Genomic DNA, 17,912 nt, shown 5'->3' with positions numbered 1-17,912 from the left:
ATAGATAGATATATATATATATATATATATATATATATATATATATATAGCTATTTATTTATTTAAAAAAAAAAAAGTGAAATAAATGAGTGTCAGCGGTCGCAGCTGCAGAGTGACATCCAAGGACTGTCCTGGACTGGCAGTGTGAATGCACCATTGACAAATGTGGGAAGGTGAAGCTGAGTGTAGAGAGAAGAAGGTTCATTCTGCTTCTGGGAGGGCTGTGAGCCTTGTCCCCGCCTCACTATAGGCAGCACTGAGAGCAAAACAGGAAGGAAGGAGCCCAGAGAGGAGAGAGCAGAGCACACTCACACTGAGCACCCAATGCTAGGGGCTGCCTGCTGCTGTACACTGTACAATGTGCTGGAGATGAGGCTGCCCATACACAGGATCTATGCAAGCAGAGGGCAGGTGCTGCTGGCTGTCAAGGAAGCATAAAGAGGATCAGCTGGGGTGGGGGGTGTGCAGCCAGAGATGTGTGATTCCCACTGCACTGATTCATGATCATGGAGATTGAGAACATTGTGGCCAACACAGTGTTGCTGAAAGCCAGAGAAGGTAAGAGGGATAGTGGGTGGGGAGCAGAGGCTGGATCATGCACACATAGTGGGAGGCTGGAGCCTGCTTGTATGATTGAGAGGCATGCATGGTATGTGCATAGGGGATGTGGGGTTTGGCTTTTTTTTTTTTCTTTTTTCTTTTTTTTTTGTTCTTTCTTCTGAATGTTATCATTGCAGCTTGTGTGTTTTTTTTTTTTTTTTTTATTTTTTTTTTTTTTTTATATAGAAGAAACACCAATGGGGGATCTAAGTGGATCAGATCACTCCTGTGCAGGCCAGCTCATCAATAACCCCTGTGCTGTCACACAACATATGAGGGCAATGCAGGGAGCAGTCTGGTCTATAGGAAATCTGCTGGCTGCTGCAGAACCTCCATTATGCATGTTCTGGATTTGCATATCATAACACAGTGCGTTTTGCAGTATGCATTGCTTCTGTTACAACCAGCAACTAGTGACTTGTTAAGTAGGATGGATTTATTAAAGTGCAGACCTACTATTTGTTTGTGTGTGTGTGTGTGTGTGTGTGTGTGTGTGTGTGTGTGTGTGTGTGTGTGTGTGTGGGGGGTTCTCTTGTACAGATTGTTGGGGGGCAGGGGGGGGGGGTTTGCTGCACGCTACATGGCTGCCAACATTTCCAAATAGTTTTCTTTGTTGCAAAGTTCTGCATGGCTGCTGTGGAATAATTATTTAACTGAAACATAAAAATTTACCTCTATCCTGGAGGAAAGATGCTGTGATCATTGAATGTCTGGGTGGACTTGGAAGTGTCAAAGGGGGTTATTTTACTAAAGGCAAATCCACTTTGCTGTAGAGCTGAGGAGAAGATCTGAAATGAGGGGAGGCTCTGCTGATTTTATCATTCAATCATGTGCAAGCTAAAATTCTGTTTTTATTTCCCTTGCATGCCCCCTTCAGATCTACAGCAACTGTGCTTTCAAATGCACTTTTAGTGCACTTGAAAGTGCACTTGCAGTGCAGAGTGGATTTGCCTTTCGTAAATCACCCTCTATGTGTTTTATGTTTATTACATTATGGGGGGTTATTTACTAAAGGCAAATCCACTTTGCACTACAAGTGCACTTGAAAGTGCACTAAAAGTACATTTGGAAGTAAAGTCGCTGTAGATCTGAGGGGGACATGCAAGGGAAAAAAAAAAAAAAGCATTTTAGCTTGCACTTGATTGGATGATAAAATCAGCAGAGCTTCCACTCATTTCAGATCTACAGTGACTGCACTTCCAAGTGCTCGTTCAGTGCACTACAAGTGGATTTGCCTTTAGTAAATAACCCCCTATATTCAGCTTAAAACATAAAAAAAAAAAAAAAAAAAAAAATACTGTTGGGGGATAAAAAAATAAATAATAAAAATTATAGTCCTAATTACAGTATTTATAACTTCTTCACTAACTGTCTGCTTGTACACTTGCCTAATGTTCCTGCTGTGCTTGTTAGGAAATGCGCAGTTTCTTCTTGCCATTAATGAACTGTAGACTCATGGAATGCTGTGTCTATCTGTACCTTCCACTGTTACCTGTTAATGTACACAGCACATTTATCAATAAACAAATGGACACATGAATGTATCCCGTCATGCGAGAAACATACAGGCTGCAGTTTCTAAGTTCTCGGGTTGAAAATGCTTGAAGACTGGCTGTCATGCTGACTCGCTGGTTTCAGTACCTTCAGGCAAGTGTCAAAAAAAATAAAATAAAAAAAAGTTCTTATTACTAACTCTGACAACGTTTACACATTAAATCAAGTGAAGATTCACTTTAATTATCCTATCAAGTGAAAATAAAATGCCTGTTTATTTCTTCTTCACATGATTAGATAATTGGGGTGAATAGTCACTTTGTCGTGAACGTTCCCAAATCTTTTGGTAAATGTGAATCTTTATCTGCTTGCTTCCAGCGTATTGGTGCTAGTGGGTCGGCATATTAGCCAGGCAAGCTTAGCATATTAAGGAGGTCAACCATGGCAGCCCCCATCTCTCTTATGGCAAGTTCCCATCAAACCCGTCCAAAGCCTGTACCAGCAGATAAGCATTGCTAGACAATAAGAAAACCGTTAATGTCGTTTTCTTGTTTTGCAGCTCTGTTTTCTATTTGTCAGGAAAATGAAGTTCCACTATAAGTGGAGCTCCTCCAGTCCTGCTGTATATCGGTACTGCTCTGTATAACTCTGTTGAGTAATAGCATTTAAAGTGCAAACCACAACCTGCTGTGAGCTAGAAATTGCCATTTAGTGGATTAGAACCAAGCTTATTATCATATTTGTCAGGAAAGTGGAGTAACATTTTTAAGCCCTCGTTCACATTGAACGTGGCTTTGAGATTGTGCGACTTCATCTGAAATCGCATGATTTCAGTTTGACTTGAAATACGTGTGTGGCTCATGCACAGATGTCTATTGAAGTCGCACCCGAAATCGGCAAAAGTAGTGCAGGAACCATTTTTTTTGCAATTCGGTGCGGCGCCGCACAGTTGGCATCGCACACCGACTGGAACTGTGTCATTGTCGGCAATAGGGTGCGACTTGTCATGCAATTTCACCTGTCTCATGACAAATTTCTCCAATGTGAACAAGGGCTAGGTGGAGTGACTTCAATCCTGTTGCACTTTGGTATTAATCTATATAAGCTTGCTGAGTAATGATGTTATATCTACAAACACTGTGCGTAAAGCTATTTACTGCAACCAAGAATTGGCACTTGACAGATTGAACCACAGCTGCTTATCATATTTGTCAAGAAAGTGGAGTAACACTTTAAGAGGAGCTACTTCAGCCTTAGTGCACTTTTGTACTATTTAGGCTTATAGAGTAATGATACTTTATGCAAAAAGTTTGCTCTTTAAGCGACTTACTGCGACCAGTAATTGCCTGTTAGTGGACAGTTTAGTGTCCATATTTGTCCGGAAACTGGCGTTGCACTTTAGGTGGAGCTAGTTTAGTCCTACTGCATATCAGTACTGACCTATATGGGCTTATTCACTAATGCTATTTAGACCCCATGTATACGAGACGCTGCTAAACATACTTTCAGAGGCAGTTGGATGCTTTTTTTCAACTGCCCCTGAACTCCTCCAATGTTATCCTATGTGACCGTGTACACATGTCTCATTTATTGCTGTTTTTAGGCAGTTGCATTTAACAGCGTTTCTTCTAAAGCAAAAAAATGGGTTCAGACGTAGAAGATTTATGCGTTTCAAATGCGACTGAACGTGGCTAAACGCGGTACTGGCGTTTAAATGCATTTTTAGTTTATAAGCAGTTTTAAAGGTACCCTATATTTTTGACCTGAAAAGACAAAAATATGATGGGAAAACGAAAAAACAAAAAAAAAAAAAATGGTTTAAAATGTTTTTTAATTACTTGATGATTCATAGAACATATATAGCCCTTGATGCAATGCAGTACACCACTAGCATTGCTGTATCCAAATTTTTAACTGAATTTGACCCATATGTTCAGATTTGACCAAGATGACTCCACCGTTGAGCTTGATCCCTGACTTGATATATTATAAAAAATGAAATGAACGTTTAAATTTGCATAAAATAGACACAAAAAATAAGTATTTAAAGTAATTAAAAAAAAATACCATATACAGCTGAAAAAATCCAATAAATATATTAATCAATTAATATTAAAATTTGCCCAAAAAGTTATATTATAAAAAAAAAAGTAACGTTTTAAATTTGCATAAAGTAATAAAATAGACAAAATAATTTTTCAAAAAATAAAGGAAAAACAAAAAGTGTGTGTGTGTGTGTATATAATATATTATATTTTATTATAAGTGCGCATACACACTATACTTTTTTTATATATATTTTTATACCTGATCGTCACCAACAGATGTTCCTCTGGTGAAATTAAAAAATTAATTTGTTGGGGTAGGTATGCAGCTGTTTGTAGATGTTGGGGAAACATTATACTACCAACATTCACTGTGCTATCGGTGGATGGGTCCAATAGCGACGAACTCTGACTCTGGACCTCGCATGCAATTTTCTACGTCGTTCTAGCCTCATCAAGAGCAACGTCAGGAGCATTTCCTCACATATGCTCATTATGGGATCCATTGCAAAAGCACAGAAATAGAGGCAAACACAAGTATACAGCTGCTCTCTCTGCTGCTAATCACTCTGGTCAAAATGGGCGAAATTGTTATTTAACTATGTTTATTGAGCTTGGAGAGGGTCTTAATGAGGTTATCTTAATAAACGCTTCTAGCCGCAAATGTGGTAAAACGCGGCATGCAAACACGGCAAAATGGGCATTTCTAAACGCCGTATTCAAGTTCATTCAGAGGAGTTTGCCCCGGCATCCCGTGTACATAAGGAAGCCTACTGCAACCACTGTACTGATTCCTATGAACATTTTCAGTAATGATATTTAAAGGGCAACCATTGTTCTTAGTGACCTACTGAACCAGGAATTGTCTGTGTAGTTGACAGATTGTACAACAGTTTAGTATCATATTTGTCAGGAAAATGAAGTTACACTTTTAGGCTAAGTACACACTGCTGCCATCCAATTTTCAAGGCGATGATGTGGTTTGCATATTCTATGGGACTGGAATCGCACCATAGTACAGGAAACATTTCCAAAATCACGCTGTGTTGATTTGGATTGATGTGAACATACACGATTTGAAAACAATGATTTCCGTTGTCATGCAGTTCTGTGCAACTGAAGTCGCATCTGAAATCATGCTCGTGTGGAGGAGCTTTAATCCTGCTTCAGTTTGTATAAGAGCATTGTGAACAGCAAGCTTTGGCAAAGCATTAGCAGAACTTTCAGCAAGTGTTGTTGAAGCTTTTAAAGTACCATTCAGCTCCAGTTTGCAAATGTTGAACAAAGATCCTAATGGGAGTGCTAACTGCTACTTTAAACAACCTGAAAGCAGGCTTTCAACAAGCTTTGAGAAATGCTGAAGCCTGCTAGCAGCTTAGTTAAAGTGGCAATCAGCACTTCCATTAAGCTCTGTATTCAACATTTACAAACTGGAGCTGAATAGTACTTTAAAACTTCAAAAAAGCTTGCTGAAAGCTTTGCAAATGCTTTGCCAAAGCTTGCTAATCCCATTGCTCTTATACAAGCTGAAGCCTGTGTGAAACGGGCCTTTTTTTTTTTGCTTCTTCAGTCCTGCTGATCGATATTCATCCATGTGGGCTTATTGATTAATGACGTTTAAAATGCGTACACTGTGCTTAAAGCAATTACTGTAACCGGGAATTGCCAGTTGGTGGCCTGAACCACAGCTTAGTATCCTATTGGTCATGAAAATGAAGTTACACTTTTAGGTGGTGCTAGTCTTGCTGCACGCCAGTACCAATCTATATGGACTTATTGAGTAATATTTAAAATATTATTAATAAAGAATTCTTTGAATAGTGCCTGTGTTCAGAATACATCAGGCTGTCCGCTCAGCATGGAACCCATAAGCAAATGGAGATCCAGTGAGTAGCGGTGGGATTTCCAGCTTCCATGGGGCATAGGCCCCCAGGTACAGTATATGTACATAGTTACATTGGTCCAAGCTAGTCCAATGCAACTATGTTTAACATACCAATGCCTGAAATTCTTCTTTAAAGTGTAAACCCTGTGCCTAAAAATGACCTACTGCAACCAGTAAATTACCAGTTAACATACGAGTACAGCTTTCACACACAACTTCAAGTAAACAGAAGAGTCTCTTCATATGTATTACATAAAGATATACAGAAAAAAGTCATATGACTGAATAATATATACCAATGGAGATTTTAGTCATTAGACTCAAAAAGCAGCACAGGAAATAACAATGTTCGCATATACACAGTACGTGTAAGAAGAATTGGCAAATAACAGATTTGTAAAAGAGACATAATGAAGGGGCAAGTCCAAGTTCAGGTACAAATACAGATGTATACCATACTGATCAACAAAATCGCTCAACACAAGGAAAATGTAAATGTTCAGCCTGAAGTGTGTATACTTGAGATGCGTATAATAGGGAGAGGTGGGTTCTAAATATAGGGTACCAAAGGGTGATGTGTCCCAAGAGGTCCATATTTTATTAAACAGCTTCAGATTTCCTCCGTATTGTCGCCATAAGGTGTTCCATTTGTCCTAATTTCTGCAATGGAATTCAACAGCTGGGACTGTGAAGGGATCTCGGTTTTTTCCTTCAGTAGCGTGGAATAAATCACCTGGCTTAAATTTAGAATATGTGTCCATTTAACTTTTTAGAATATTTAAAGCAGGGTTTCTCAGCCAGGGTTCTATGAAACCTTAGGGTTCCTCCAGAGGTTGCTGGGGGTTCCTTGAGCAATGAACTATTTCTGCCTCTCAGATAAGTTCCCACTACCGCCATTGATCTTTTTAGATTTCTGTAAGGGGGATAATTCTTAATAACCACAAGTATAAGGAACATTCTTCTCACTGACCATCACACTAATTTCTCATGAGCTGTAGAAATAGTCATTTTTAGCAGGTTTCCCTGAGGCCAGAAAGTTATTTCAAAGGTTCCTCTGTGTGGAAAAGGTTGAGAGAAAATGATTTGGAGATACCTGGGTAAGACAAGCCTAGGAGGTAATGGAGAGGGTCTAAAGGTAAACAAATATCTAAAAGCTGTTCAAGGAGCTGTATAAGGGGCCTTTGACATGGCAGACACCTGAAAAACTGACAGGCGGACACGATCAGACCCTCCAGTCTTCTCTATGGAGTGGCGGGTGTCAATGAACATGTGTCCGTTGACACCATCCGATCCAATCCTGTCTATTAAAACCAGATAGATGGGGATCTGTTCCCAATCTTTCTGGCAGATCAGATCGGATGGCAGTTGGGTGTAAACAGAGAGGTGGTCCATTTCCATCCGACCACCCAGAGAGGAGAGCGGGTTGTCTGCTCTGCATTGAAGGATCAGAGGACAGATTCTCCCCCCGCTGAACAGGCAGACTCAAACAGAGCCCGTCCCGTGTGTAAGGGGCCTTACGGAGCTCCAGTAGAGCTGAATGTTAGAGCATTGCCAGAACATCTGATATAACATGGATTTAAAGGCTGTATTCCAAATTTTGTCCCCCACTGGCTATTGGGGGGGGGGGGAGAGACATTGGAGAATGTGTTCTCACTTCGCCATATACAGCTAAGGTGTATCATCTACCAAAATTTTTATAGATCGAGGAAATTAAGTGCAATTGGAATATGGGCCTTGGGCGCAAATATGTTCAAATTTTGTGGGGTGATCTAGTGCTAGAGAAGATTGCATAGTAGAAAAGAAGTGCCCAAGTCGGAGGGAAAAAATAAAACCGTCCAGGTATACAGGTCTTCTGTGTCTGCAGCTCATCAAAACAACGATATTTGGGGGTCATTGGGTTTACTAAATGGCGTATTTTGGATATGCTGCATTTGTGTATAGAGAGACTATCTGGTATTTTGGGGTTATACACCATGTTGGTTAAGAGAGCATATTGATGATGTACTGTACGTGGCTAGATGGGGTATATATCATATGTACATGGATAGGTGTATACATCATATGTATGTGGATAGGTGGGGGTATAGAGCATATGTATGTGGATAGGTGGGGGTATAAGAGCAAATGTATGGGGTTAGGCAGGGTGTATAATTTTAAGTACAAGAATAAATATATAACTTCATTTTTTTTTTTTTTTTTTTTTTTTTTTTAACTGTCTGGTTCCTTGTCCTGCTTCTCCTTTGCCCAGTGTGAGCTCTGCTGTACAGGGACTGCATAAAGCTGATACCAGGTCAGATTCCGGTACTTATGAGTGCATCTCAAATCATTGATACACCATTATATGTATTGTTAAAACATAAACAGTATTTGTTTCTTTTAGATATTGGAGTTCAGCTTAAAAAAAAAAAAAAATAAATAAATAAAAAAAAGTGTGTGTGTGTGTGTGTGTGTGTGTGTGTGTGTGTGTGTGTGTGTGTGTGTGTGTGTGTTTTTTATTTATTTATTTATTTGTTTTTTTTAATTGGGCTCTCAAAGTAAATTCAGCAACCTATTTACAGATGTTTTCCTTTGGGAAGTGAACGTTCACTTATCTGAGTGAACAGCTTCTACTTCTTTAGCACATCATCCCCTAATGGGACTGAGATTTTGTCTTAGCTGTTGAGTGGAGAGATTGATTGTACCCAAGCTAATAGGAAGAGAATCTACAAATGTGTACATGTACTGCAATAACAGAAATATGGGGGACTAATGATCAATTTTTTCACCTAACATTCACCCATATTTCTGAATGGAAGTATATGTGACCTTTTGGGTGAAAACCCTGATAACGTTACACCAAAAATGACACTAATAGCCCACAATGTATGCTTTCGTGAAATACATTATTATATCACCTAACAATAAAAGTGAGCATGAACAACCGCTGCTCTTAATGGCGTTATATATATATATATATATATATATATATATATATATATATATATATATATATATCTCTCTCTATCTATCTCTCAATCAAATTTATTTTTTCTAACTCCTATATTATCACCGTTTAGGAGAGGAGCGATTGGGCAGAAAAAAAACGCGATGCGCGCCTAAACACTAGAAACATTTAGCACGTGAGCATTCATTTCTTCCAGTAGCCAGAATAAGTTAATATTCTGACCAATGGAATGATTGTCCAAATGCTTGACGCGCCTGAAGGCATTGTCGGAACATGGCTTTAAGCATGATTATTAATTTTTTTAGCTGCGCTTTTTATTTTTTCCCTGCCAGGAGCAAAGACATTCAGAAGAGCTGGACAAATACCCATTGTGCTTTATAGCCTTTTATCGCATTATCGAGCTTGTGTGCTAGACTGTATTATTGTTTGTTGTGTTATTTTTAAAGATCAATTCCACCCTAAACTAATACAGGCATGCCCTGCTTTACATACCCTCACTTTACGTACACTCGCGAGTATGGACACATCTATAGAAAATCTTGGTCAGCTTGACGTGGTACTGCTCCCGGTTTATCTGATTTTGGGATCCATCAGCTTGCCTAGGTAATCAGTTATGCCTGTAAATGACTATTGCAATGCAGTACATGCAGTGAGAAAAAAAAGGTATTGCTTTTTAAGTACATTTTCTTTTCACATACAGTAAAACCTTGGTTTGAGAGTAATTTGGTTTGAGAGCGTTTTGCAAGATGAGCAACATTTTTAAATACATTTTTTGACTTGATATATAAAGGTAGCGTCATGTCACAACTGAGTATAAAACAGAACAGAGGTGCCTTTTAAGTGTGGCAATATGGTTATATTTAACCACTTCAGCCCTGGAAGATTTGGCTGCTCGATGACCGGGCCGTTTTTTGAAATACGACACTGCTTCACTTTAACTGACAATTGTGTGGTGGTGTAACGCTGTACCCAAACAAAATTGACGTCCTTTTTTTTTTTTTCCCCTCAAATTGTGCTTTCTTTTGGTGGTATTTGATCACCTCTACGGTTTTTATTTTTTGCGCTATCAACAAAAGAAGAGCGACAATTTAAATAAAATAAAAAAAACTATTTTCCTTTTTGCTATAATAAATATCCCAATTTAAAAAAATTTAAAAAATTTCCCTCAGTTTAGGCCAATATGTATTCTTCTACATATTTTTTGGGGAAAAAAATCCGCAACAAGCGTATATTGATTGGTTTGATAGATAATATAAATATATATAATTATAATATAATTTTTTTATATATTTTTTTTTTTTTTTACTAGTAATGGCGGTGATCTGTGATATTGCGGCAGACAAATTGGACACGTTTGACACATTTTTGGATCATTGACAATTATACAGCGACCAGTGCTATAAAAATGCACAGATTACCATATAAATGTCACTGGCAGGAAAGGGGTTAACACTAAGGGGTGATCAACGGGTTAACTGTGTTCCCTAGGTGTGTTCTAACTGTAAGGGGATGGGACTGACTAGGGGAGGAGCGAGATCGGTGTCCATACTTAGTATGAACACACGATCTGTCTTTTCTCTCCTGCCGGGCACTCGAATCGGCTGTGGGCACACACGGGTGTGCACGTCTCCAGCAGCGTCTTAAATCCAAAGTACAGCTATGGCAGCTCACCCAAGGGAGCCATTCTGCCGCGGTATTACTGCGGCGGCCAGTTGAGAACCGGTTAATGAAGGTACAACGTTTAGCAAGTCACATGGTTACTAATTTAAACACACCACCATCGTCATCCCTTCCACACTGCGCTCCATGATCGCTTCAAGCCTCACTTTCAGATCACTCTACTGCAGGGTAGTCTTCCCTGTCACGTTCCACACTGACAGCGGTGAGAGCTGGCAGTGAGGAGGACGGTCTATGTGGACAGCTTTACCCCGAATGCCTGCATACTGAGATCTGCCTCTTTTAATCATCAACCGTGTGAGTTGCTAAATATTGTACCTTCATTAAATGGAACCATATTGCTACACTTAGAGGCGCCTCTCTTTTCTTTTATACTCTTGATTTTAGCTTCTAATCCCCTTGTGGAGACCACCATTTGTAGATGGATATTTTATGGTTACACAACCTTTTCACATTGGTATAATCTTTTTATATGGACTATAAATTGAAGTACTTATGAGAAAATGGTTGTGGAGCAAATCATCTGAGTTTCTATTATTTCTTATGGGGAAATTTTGCTTTGATATACAAGTGCTTTGGTTTACAAGCATGTTTCCTGAAGGAATTCTGCTTGCAATCCAAGGTTTTACTATACATGCTTTGGTCTCGTTGTGTACTTAAAAGTGGGGTACGCCTGTATTACGCTTTAAGGTAGATGTTGGTCATTGGACCCACCCGCTGGAATCCTATATCTTTGCAAAACTTCAGTGGAAATATTCCCCCTCGGTAGTTATTCTTCATGTGTCCCACAAAGCTATAATGTGTCAGAGCCAGACTCCGTTCCCACAGAGTAGTTGACTTGTAGGTGTTTTATTATATATATATATATAATTTTTTTTTTTTTTTTTCTCCCTTCAGATTTACCAAAACCATATAATATGAGGTTAAGTCTAAATACTTAAAAATTGTATGCAATCAGGCACTACATAATTGAAGGTAAATCTAAGGGAACATCATACAACAAAGGTTTTATAGTGTGTATCCAGAGTGACCTGCCATGGGCCCAATACACTGAGCTATTGAAATGGAGACTTGGTACTAGTCAAACCTGCGGCATACAACGTATGTTGAAACCTTGATTCTGGGTTCTGGGTTGCTCCTTACTTTTCAGCACAGGTACTTCCAAGATCTGGAGTGTGAACTGTGGACACTGTAATTTTTTTTTTCTTTGTAAAGCTGGCCATACTAAGCCAATTGTGTGGGCTGAAAGAGAGAAATTAGGTAGCCGTAGATTGGACATAAAGATGTTGAGAGACAGTCCACAAGCCAGAGCGTAAGGGAATAGAAGAGTGTCGGCTGTCGGGATCAGGTAAGCTAAATAGTTATTTCCGATTCCCCCTAGATCAGAGGTCTTCAAACTACGGCCAACAGCCCAAATCCAAACTGCCCACAGCTAGGGTCTATGGTGTATCTTCAAAGTACGGATTAAAATGTTACTAAACCCACAACAGTAAAATCAGTCTGTATATGCAGTAAAGCATGCTTGTTATACTCACTGTGGAACCTAAGGGGTTAATCATCTGCATTGTGTAAAAATGCTGTTTGATCCGGCCTTCTCTGATTCTCTCCTTCTTCCACATTCCACAGTCCCCAATCCCTCTCCTGATTACAGAGCCTTGGGGGCAAGCTGCAAGCTGCACATGCTCAGTTTGCTGTGTATTGCTAGTGAGTTTTTGTTTCCTTGGGAGAGTGCATGTGATCAGCACAAGGCCAATCGGCACTGTCCAGACAGAGGGTCAGGGCTCCTGCAGCCTCATAGGACAATCGGGGGAGAATGAAAACTCCTCCTACAAGTTTTAACAATTTATTGATAGAAGCCACAATCATCCTGCTGATGAGAAAAGGTATTTAGCAGTTTATATTGACTAAAATAATTGCATTTCTATGTACTGTGTGAGACCAGATATATTAAATGCACGGTCCTGGGTTTAGTAGAGCCTACCTATTTTTATTTTTTCCGCTTGAACCCGACAACCCACACCCACAGTCTGTAAGGGGAATACTGATGATTTTAACAACAACTTACAAAGCCATCCACACTTTAGCCCACAGCTACATCACTAGCCTAGTCTCAAAATACCAAGCAAATTGTTCTCTTTGTTCCTCCCAAGACCTCCTGCTCTCTGGCTTCCATGTCACCTCCTCCCATATCCACCTCCAGGACTTTTCCAGAGCCTCTCCAATCCTATGGAACTCTTTACCCCAATCTGTCCGATTTTATCTCCTACTCTATTAGCTTTTAGATGATCCCCGAAAACCCTTCTCTTCAGAGAAACCTACCCTACCCACACCTAACAACTGTTTTTATCTTTTAATTTTCTCCATCTTCTTTTTTTTTTTTTTGTTGTGTTTTTTGTTTCACCTGATCCTCCATTCTAGATTGTAAGCTCTAACGATCAGGGCCCTTGTATTAAAACTGTACTGTTTGCCCTCATGTTGTAAAGTGCTGCACAAACTGTTGTCTCCTATATAAATCCTGTATAATAATGATGATAATAATCCTCCTTATGCAAGATGGGGAAAGTAATGAAAGGGGGGACCCTAATGTAAGGGGGGGGGGGGTGACTGACTATATGGGAACCCATATATAAAAGAGAATCTAATTGGGAGACTGTTTTTTTTTTATTGGTTTGCCAATATTTTTAAAAATTATATAATATGGACCCTGAAAAATGTTTGGAGACTCCTGCCCTACACCTAAAATCTAAACAATCATTAACCCTTGCATTGAGGGAGCAGCCCCATTGCAATGTAAGAGTTTTGGAGATGAGCTTTAAAAAGTAACTCCACTTTTTTGTTTGAGGAAAAAAAAAGAACATTCCCCTCTGGGGGGAATTGCTACCTATTCTGTAATAGCTGTTTGTCTGCATCCAAGGTGAATCTGTATGGGAGTGATTTTATAATTCTCAATCAGCTACTGCACCTGCAGGGCACTGATGAGGAAAGGCGACCGGTCTACATCCCTTTTTAGCTGTGATTTCCCATTGGGAGAATCTCACCAAAAATGAAATTTTGGATGCAGGGGATGCTCAAAATCGGACTTCTATCTTGATACAGAGTCTGGTAAAATCGGTACGTCAATCACAAAAGCGGGAAAGTACATTTCTGAGGGTGTTCTGTATACAGAAGGTCTCCAGGTTGCCATATTGCATTTTACATAAAATTGCAGAGCTGCAGATTGAAGGGGGAAGGTCTTTTTTTTTTTTTTTTTTTTTATAACATTCAATTACAATATGACTTGAAATTATATGGTATATTTTTTAAATTTTTATATTTTTTTTTTTTTTTATTTGCTAATTTCCCATGAAAGTGGAATTGCCCTTTAAGATTTAGGCATAGGGATGGAGAAAACTTGGGAGTACATATATCCCTGAATGAGCAAAGGGACCAATTTTCTCTTTATACAGCTAAAAATTGGTTGTAATAACACTGGGCAAACTGGACAAAGGATATCATTTAGTTTTTGTGTAAATATTTCAATGCAGTGGTGCTGAAAATTTGGATGTAAGCCACAACTTTAAACACGTGACCTTTTAAAATATGATCGGGTTTCTTACCTTGATACCATAGTATGTCTCAACTTCCCCTGAGGTTCAAGGTGAAGGGTTATTTTAAGGGTCATTAAGTTACTATTACTATTTTTTTTTTTTGTTGTTGTAATAAGTGTCTAACACATGTGCCAAAAGATTGTGGGCTGAAATTTCTGGTGTCTCAAAGCCCGTGCCAAAAAAAAACTATTATAGAAGCTGAAAGCTAAAGTACCGTGCATGCAAGATCTTTAGGCTGAGGTTTATTCATCCATGACTGTGCTTTAGTTATGTCATGCCAGAGCAAAGCTACGGGCAAGGACTGGGTGCAGAGCATACCTGCTGTACCCATCAGTCGGAAAGTGTCAGAACTGGATCTGTATTCCACACCCTGTGATTATGTAGTATGGCGATGCTCCCAGGTACAGTGAATCAAAGAGGCATTTAGATTTTCCTCATTTTAACCACTTGCCTACCAGGCACTAACATCCCCCTCCTGCCCAGGCCATTTTTCAGCCTTCAGCGCTGTTGCACTTTGAATGACAATTGCGCGGTCATGCTACACTGTACCCAAACAATTTATATATTTTTTTTTTATATATAATTTTCTTCACACAAAGAGCTTTCTTCTGGTGGTATTTAATCACTCCTGGGTTTTTTTACTTTTTACAAAAAAAAAGACCAACATTTTTGGGGAAAAAAAGTTTTTTTTTTTTTGGTGGGGAACCATGTCTAAATGGACACACGGAGCTGTGACTCAGCTTGGGTGCCCCATAGTAAGCAGCTTGTTGAGGGGGCACTCAGCACGAGGCAGGGGCCAGGAGCAGCGAACAGGGACCCAAGAAGAGGAGGAGATGCTCTGTGCAAAACCAATTTTAAGGTAAGTATAACATGTTTGTTTGTAAAGAGGTTGTTTTTTTTTTTTTTTATTATTATTTTTTTATCACTTTTAAACCCCATACACACGATCAGAAATTTTGCCAGCAAAAGTTGGATGTGAGCTTTTGGTCAAATTCCGACTGTGTGTATGATCCATCGGACTTTTGCTGGCAGAATTCCAGCCAGCAAAAGATTGAGAGCAAGTTCTGTATTTTTCAGTCGGAAAAAGTTCCTATAGAAAATTCTGATCGTCTGTACAAATTCCAACACACAAAATTCCTATGCATGCTCAGAAGCATTGAACTTCATTTTCTCGTTGTAGTGTTGTACATCACCGTGTTCTTGACAGCTGAAAGTTCAGAGAACTTTTGTGTGACCGTGTGTATGCAAGCCAAGCTTGAGCGGAATTCCGTCGGAAAAACCGTGTTTTTTTTCCAACGGAAAATCCACTTGTGTGTACGGGGCATAAGGTTTGACAATAAAACCCGGAAGCAGATTGATTTCTATGCACAGCGGTACCATATTTTGTGTTATATGAACTCCTATGTATAGCTGGTGGTTTTTATGCCCTTTTTTCTTTATTTTTAGTGTTCTCCTAATTAGGGGGAAATTAGTTCTGCTAGGCAGTTCCACTCTGGAATTTTATACCGCATAGGAATAGCTCTTAAATGTCCAAATTGTGGAATATTCATGTGTATGCTTCCCATCTATCTGTAAACATCCGCCATGCCAGCCCCCATGCCCACAGAAGAGACAGTGTAGCCGGGGATACACGGATTTAGCAGCACCTTCTCATTCCTTTTACAAGTGATTGAGTGGCTATATAGCCAACTTGATCACTTTTATACGTGAAAGCATACTGGCGCCTCTGCACTGAGAACTGACAAATCGAACACCACCGAACTTTGGCTAGACTTCTCCTTTTAAAGACCACAAAGTACCAGTGGGTCATTTTGGTCTTTAAAGCGGGAGTAAACCCACTAGCATACTAGCTCATTATGAAATACTTACCTTAGAACGAGCCCCCGACATCTGGCTCGATCCATGCCGAGGGAGCTGACATGTTCCCTCGGCGTGTCTTCCAGGTATCGCGGCTCCGGCGCTGGGAGTGGCCGGAGCCGCGATATCGTCACTCCCGCTCATGCGTGCGGGAGATTTATTTTTGGCAGGGTCCAGTGTCTGCCGGACTTTCAGCTGAGAATCCCCTGTGCGCATTGCAAGGGTAATATCTCCTAAAGCGTACAGGTTTAGGAGATTTTTCTATTTTTTTTTTTTTTTTTTTTTACCTACAGGTAAGCCTTATTATAGGCTTATCTGTAGGTTAAACTTATAAAAAAGACTATACAACCGTTTTAAAGAGGAACTGCAGTCTGCTCACATAATTTGTAATAAAAACATCTTTGCCATTCTGAAGCTTCTCTCCAACAAACTTTGCATATTTTATATGTACTGTGATTCTGTACCTGCCAAATGTGCTGCAGAAATCTCCCTCAACCGAGTCTGGCTGCATCCATTTTAACTGTGGGCCTAGTCACTTCCTGGATTTATAGACACAGAGGCAAGCTCCAGCTCTGCAGCTCTCATTGGCCCTCTTATGACTCACCCTCCTCCCTTCCTGGCAAACTCTCACGAGAGAGAGCTATGCGTGTCATAAGCCTAGGCTTTTTACCAGACAAACAGGAAATGGGCTGTATAAGGTATTTACTGTCAGAAAAAAAAATGTTTTAGTATCCAAAGTTAAAACAACAAGGGCAGAAGATTTAATAGATGTAAAGTTGAAAAAATGACTGAAGTTCCTCTTTAAGTTGTTTTACCACTTCCGGGCTGCCGCACACCGATATACATCCTTAATTTGAAGGGGAATATCATTGTTATGGCAGCAGCTAGCTGGCATAACCCTGGTATCCTCTTGTTTGGCCGGCGGTCTGGTTTCCGATAATAGTGGTCATGAGATTACTTTTATCGGTGCCAGAAGAGGGGGCCCCCCCCTCCGTGTTTTGGTGCCCTCCGCCGCTTACTGGAGCCGTCGGCAGTGGCGGAGGCGATCGGAATCTTAACCCTTGCTGGGCATGGAGATGAGTGAGGGGAAGATGGCCTGCCCTGCCCGTCTCCATAACAAGGCAGGGCGGAAGCAACGTCAAAACGTGACTAATGCCCATAACTATTTAAAGGGACATTTTTTTTTTAAATTACTATTTTTTTTTTTTTATTGCATTTAAGTGTAAATAGGAGATCTGAGATCTTTTTGACCCGAGAAATCATATTTAAGAGGTTGTCATGCTTTTTTTCTATTACAAGAGATGTTTACATTCCTTGTAATAGGAATAAAAGTGACACAAAACAGTGTAAAAATAAAAGGTAAAATAAATAAGAAAAAAAATAAAAAAAATGATGTGCCCCATCCCGCCCAGCTCACGTGCAGAAGCGAACGCATATGTGAGTAGCGCCCGCATATGAAAACGGTGTTCAAACCACACATGTGAGGTATCGTTAGAGCAAGTGCAATATTTCTAGCCCTAGACCTCTTCTGTAACTTAAAACATGCAATCTGTATAATTTTTTTTAAACATCAGTTATGGGTAAAAGTTTGTCGCAATTCTGAAGCATGACATGTTGGGTATCAATTTACTGGGCGTTAAATTATTTTTCACAATATAAAAAAAAAAAAAAAAAAAATTGGTCTGATTTTTACTGTTTTGAATAAAAAAAAAAAAGTGTTTTTTTTCTAAGCAGTGCGCTTGTAAAACCGCTGCACAAATACAGTGTGACAACGATTGCCATTTTATTCTCTAGGGTGTTAGAAAAAAAATGTATAATGTTTG

At 39.6% G+C, this 17,912-nt stretch overlaps 1 protein-coding gene across 2 annotated transcripts in view; it reads left to right on the top strand.

Annotated features, from left to right (window-relative positions):
• The first annotated feature begins 259 nt into the window (after positions 1-259).
• The window catches only part of GRK4 (G protein-coupled receptor kinase 4), a 357,240-nt gene continuing 339,587 nt past the window's right edge, over positions 260-17,912 (top strand). The window contains exon 1 of one of the 2 annotated variants that reach the window (XM_077477876.1): positions 260-558. In XM_077477876.1, coding sequence (XP_077334002.1) covers positions 501-558 — 58 coding nt within the window. In that variant the 5' untranslated portion in view covers positions 260-500. Of the gene's footprint in view, positions 559-8,295; positions 8,315-17,912 lie in introns of those variants that run through there. The other variant, XM_077477877.1, reaches the window with a different exon arrangement.

This window comes from Lithobates pipiens, unplaced genomic scaffold (genome assembly GCF_037356315.1).
Source record: "Lithobates pipiens isolate NorthernLeopardFrog02 unplaced genomic scaffold, aLitPip1_a1.2 Scaffold_13, whole genome shotgun sequence".
Lineage (NCBI taxonomy): Eukaryota > Metazoa > Chordata > Amphibia > Anura > Ranidae > Lithobates > Lithobates pipiens.
The sequence above is the reverse complement of the archived record's forward strand: the minus strand, read 5'-3'. Positions and strand labels throughout refer to the sequence as shown.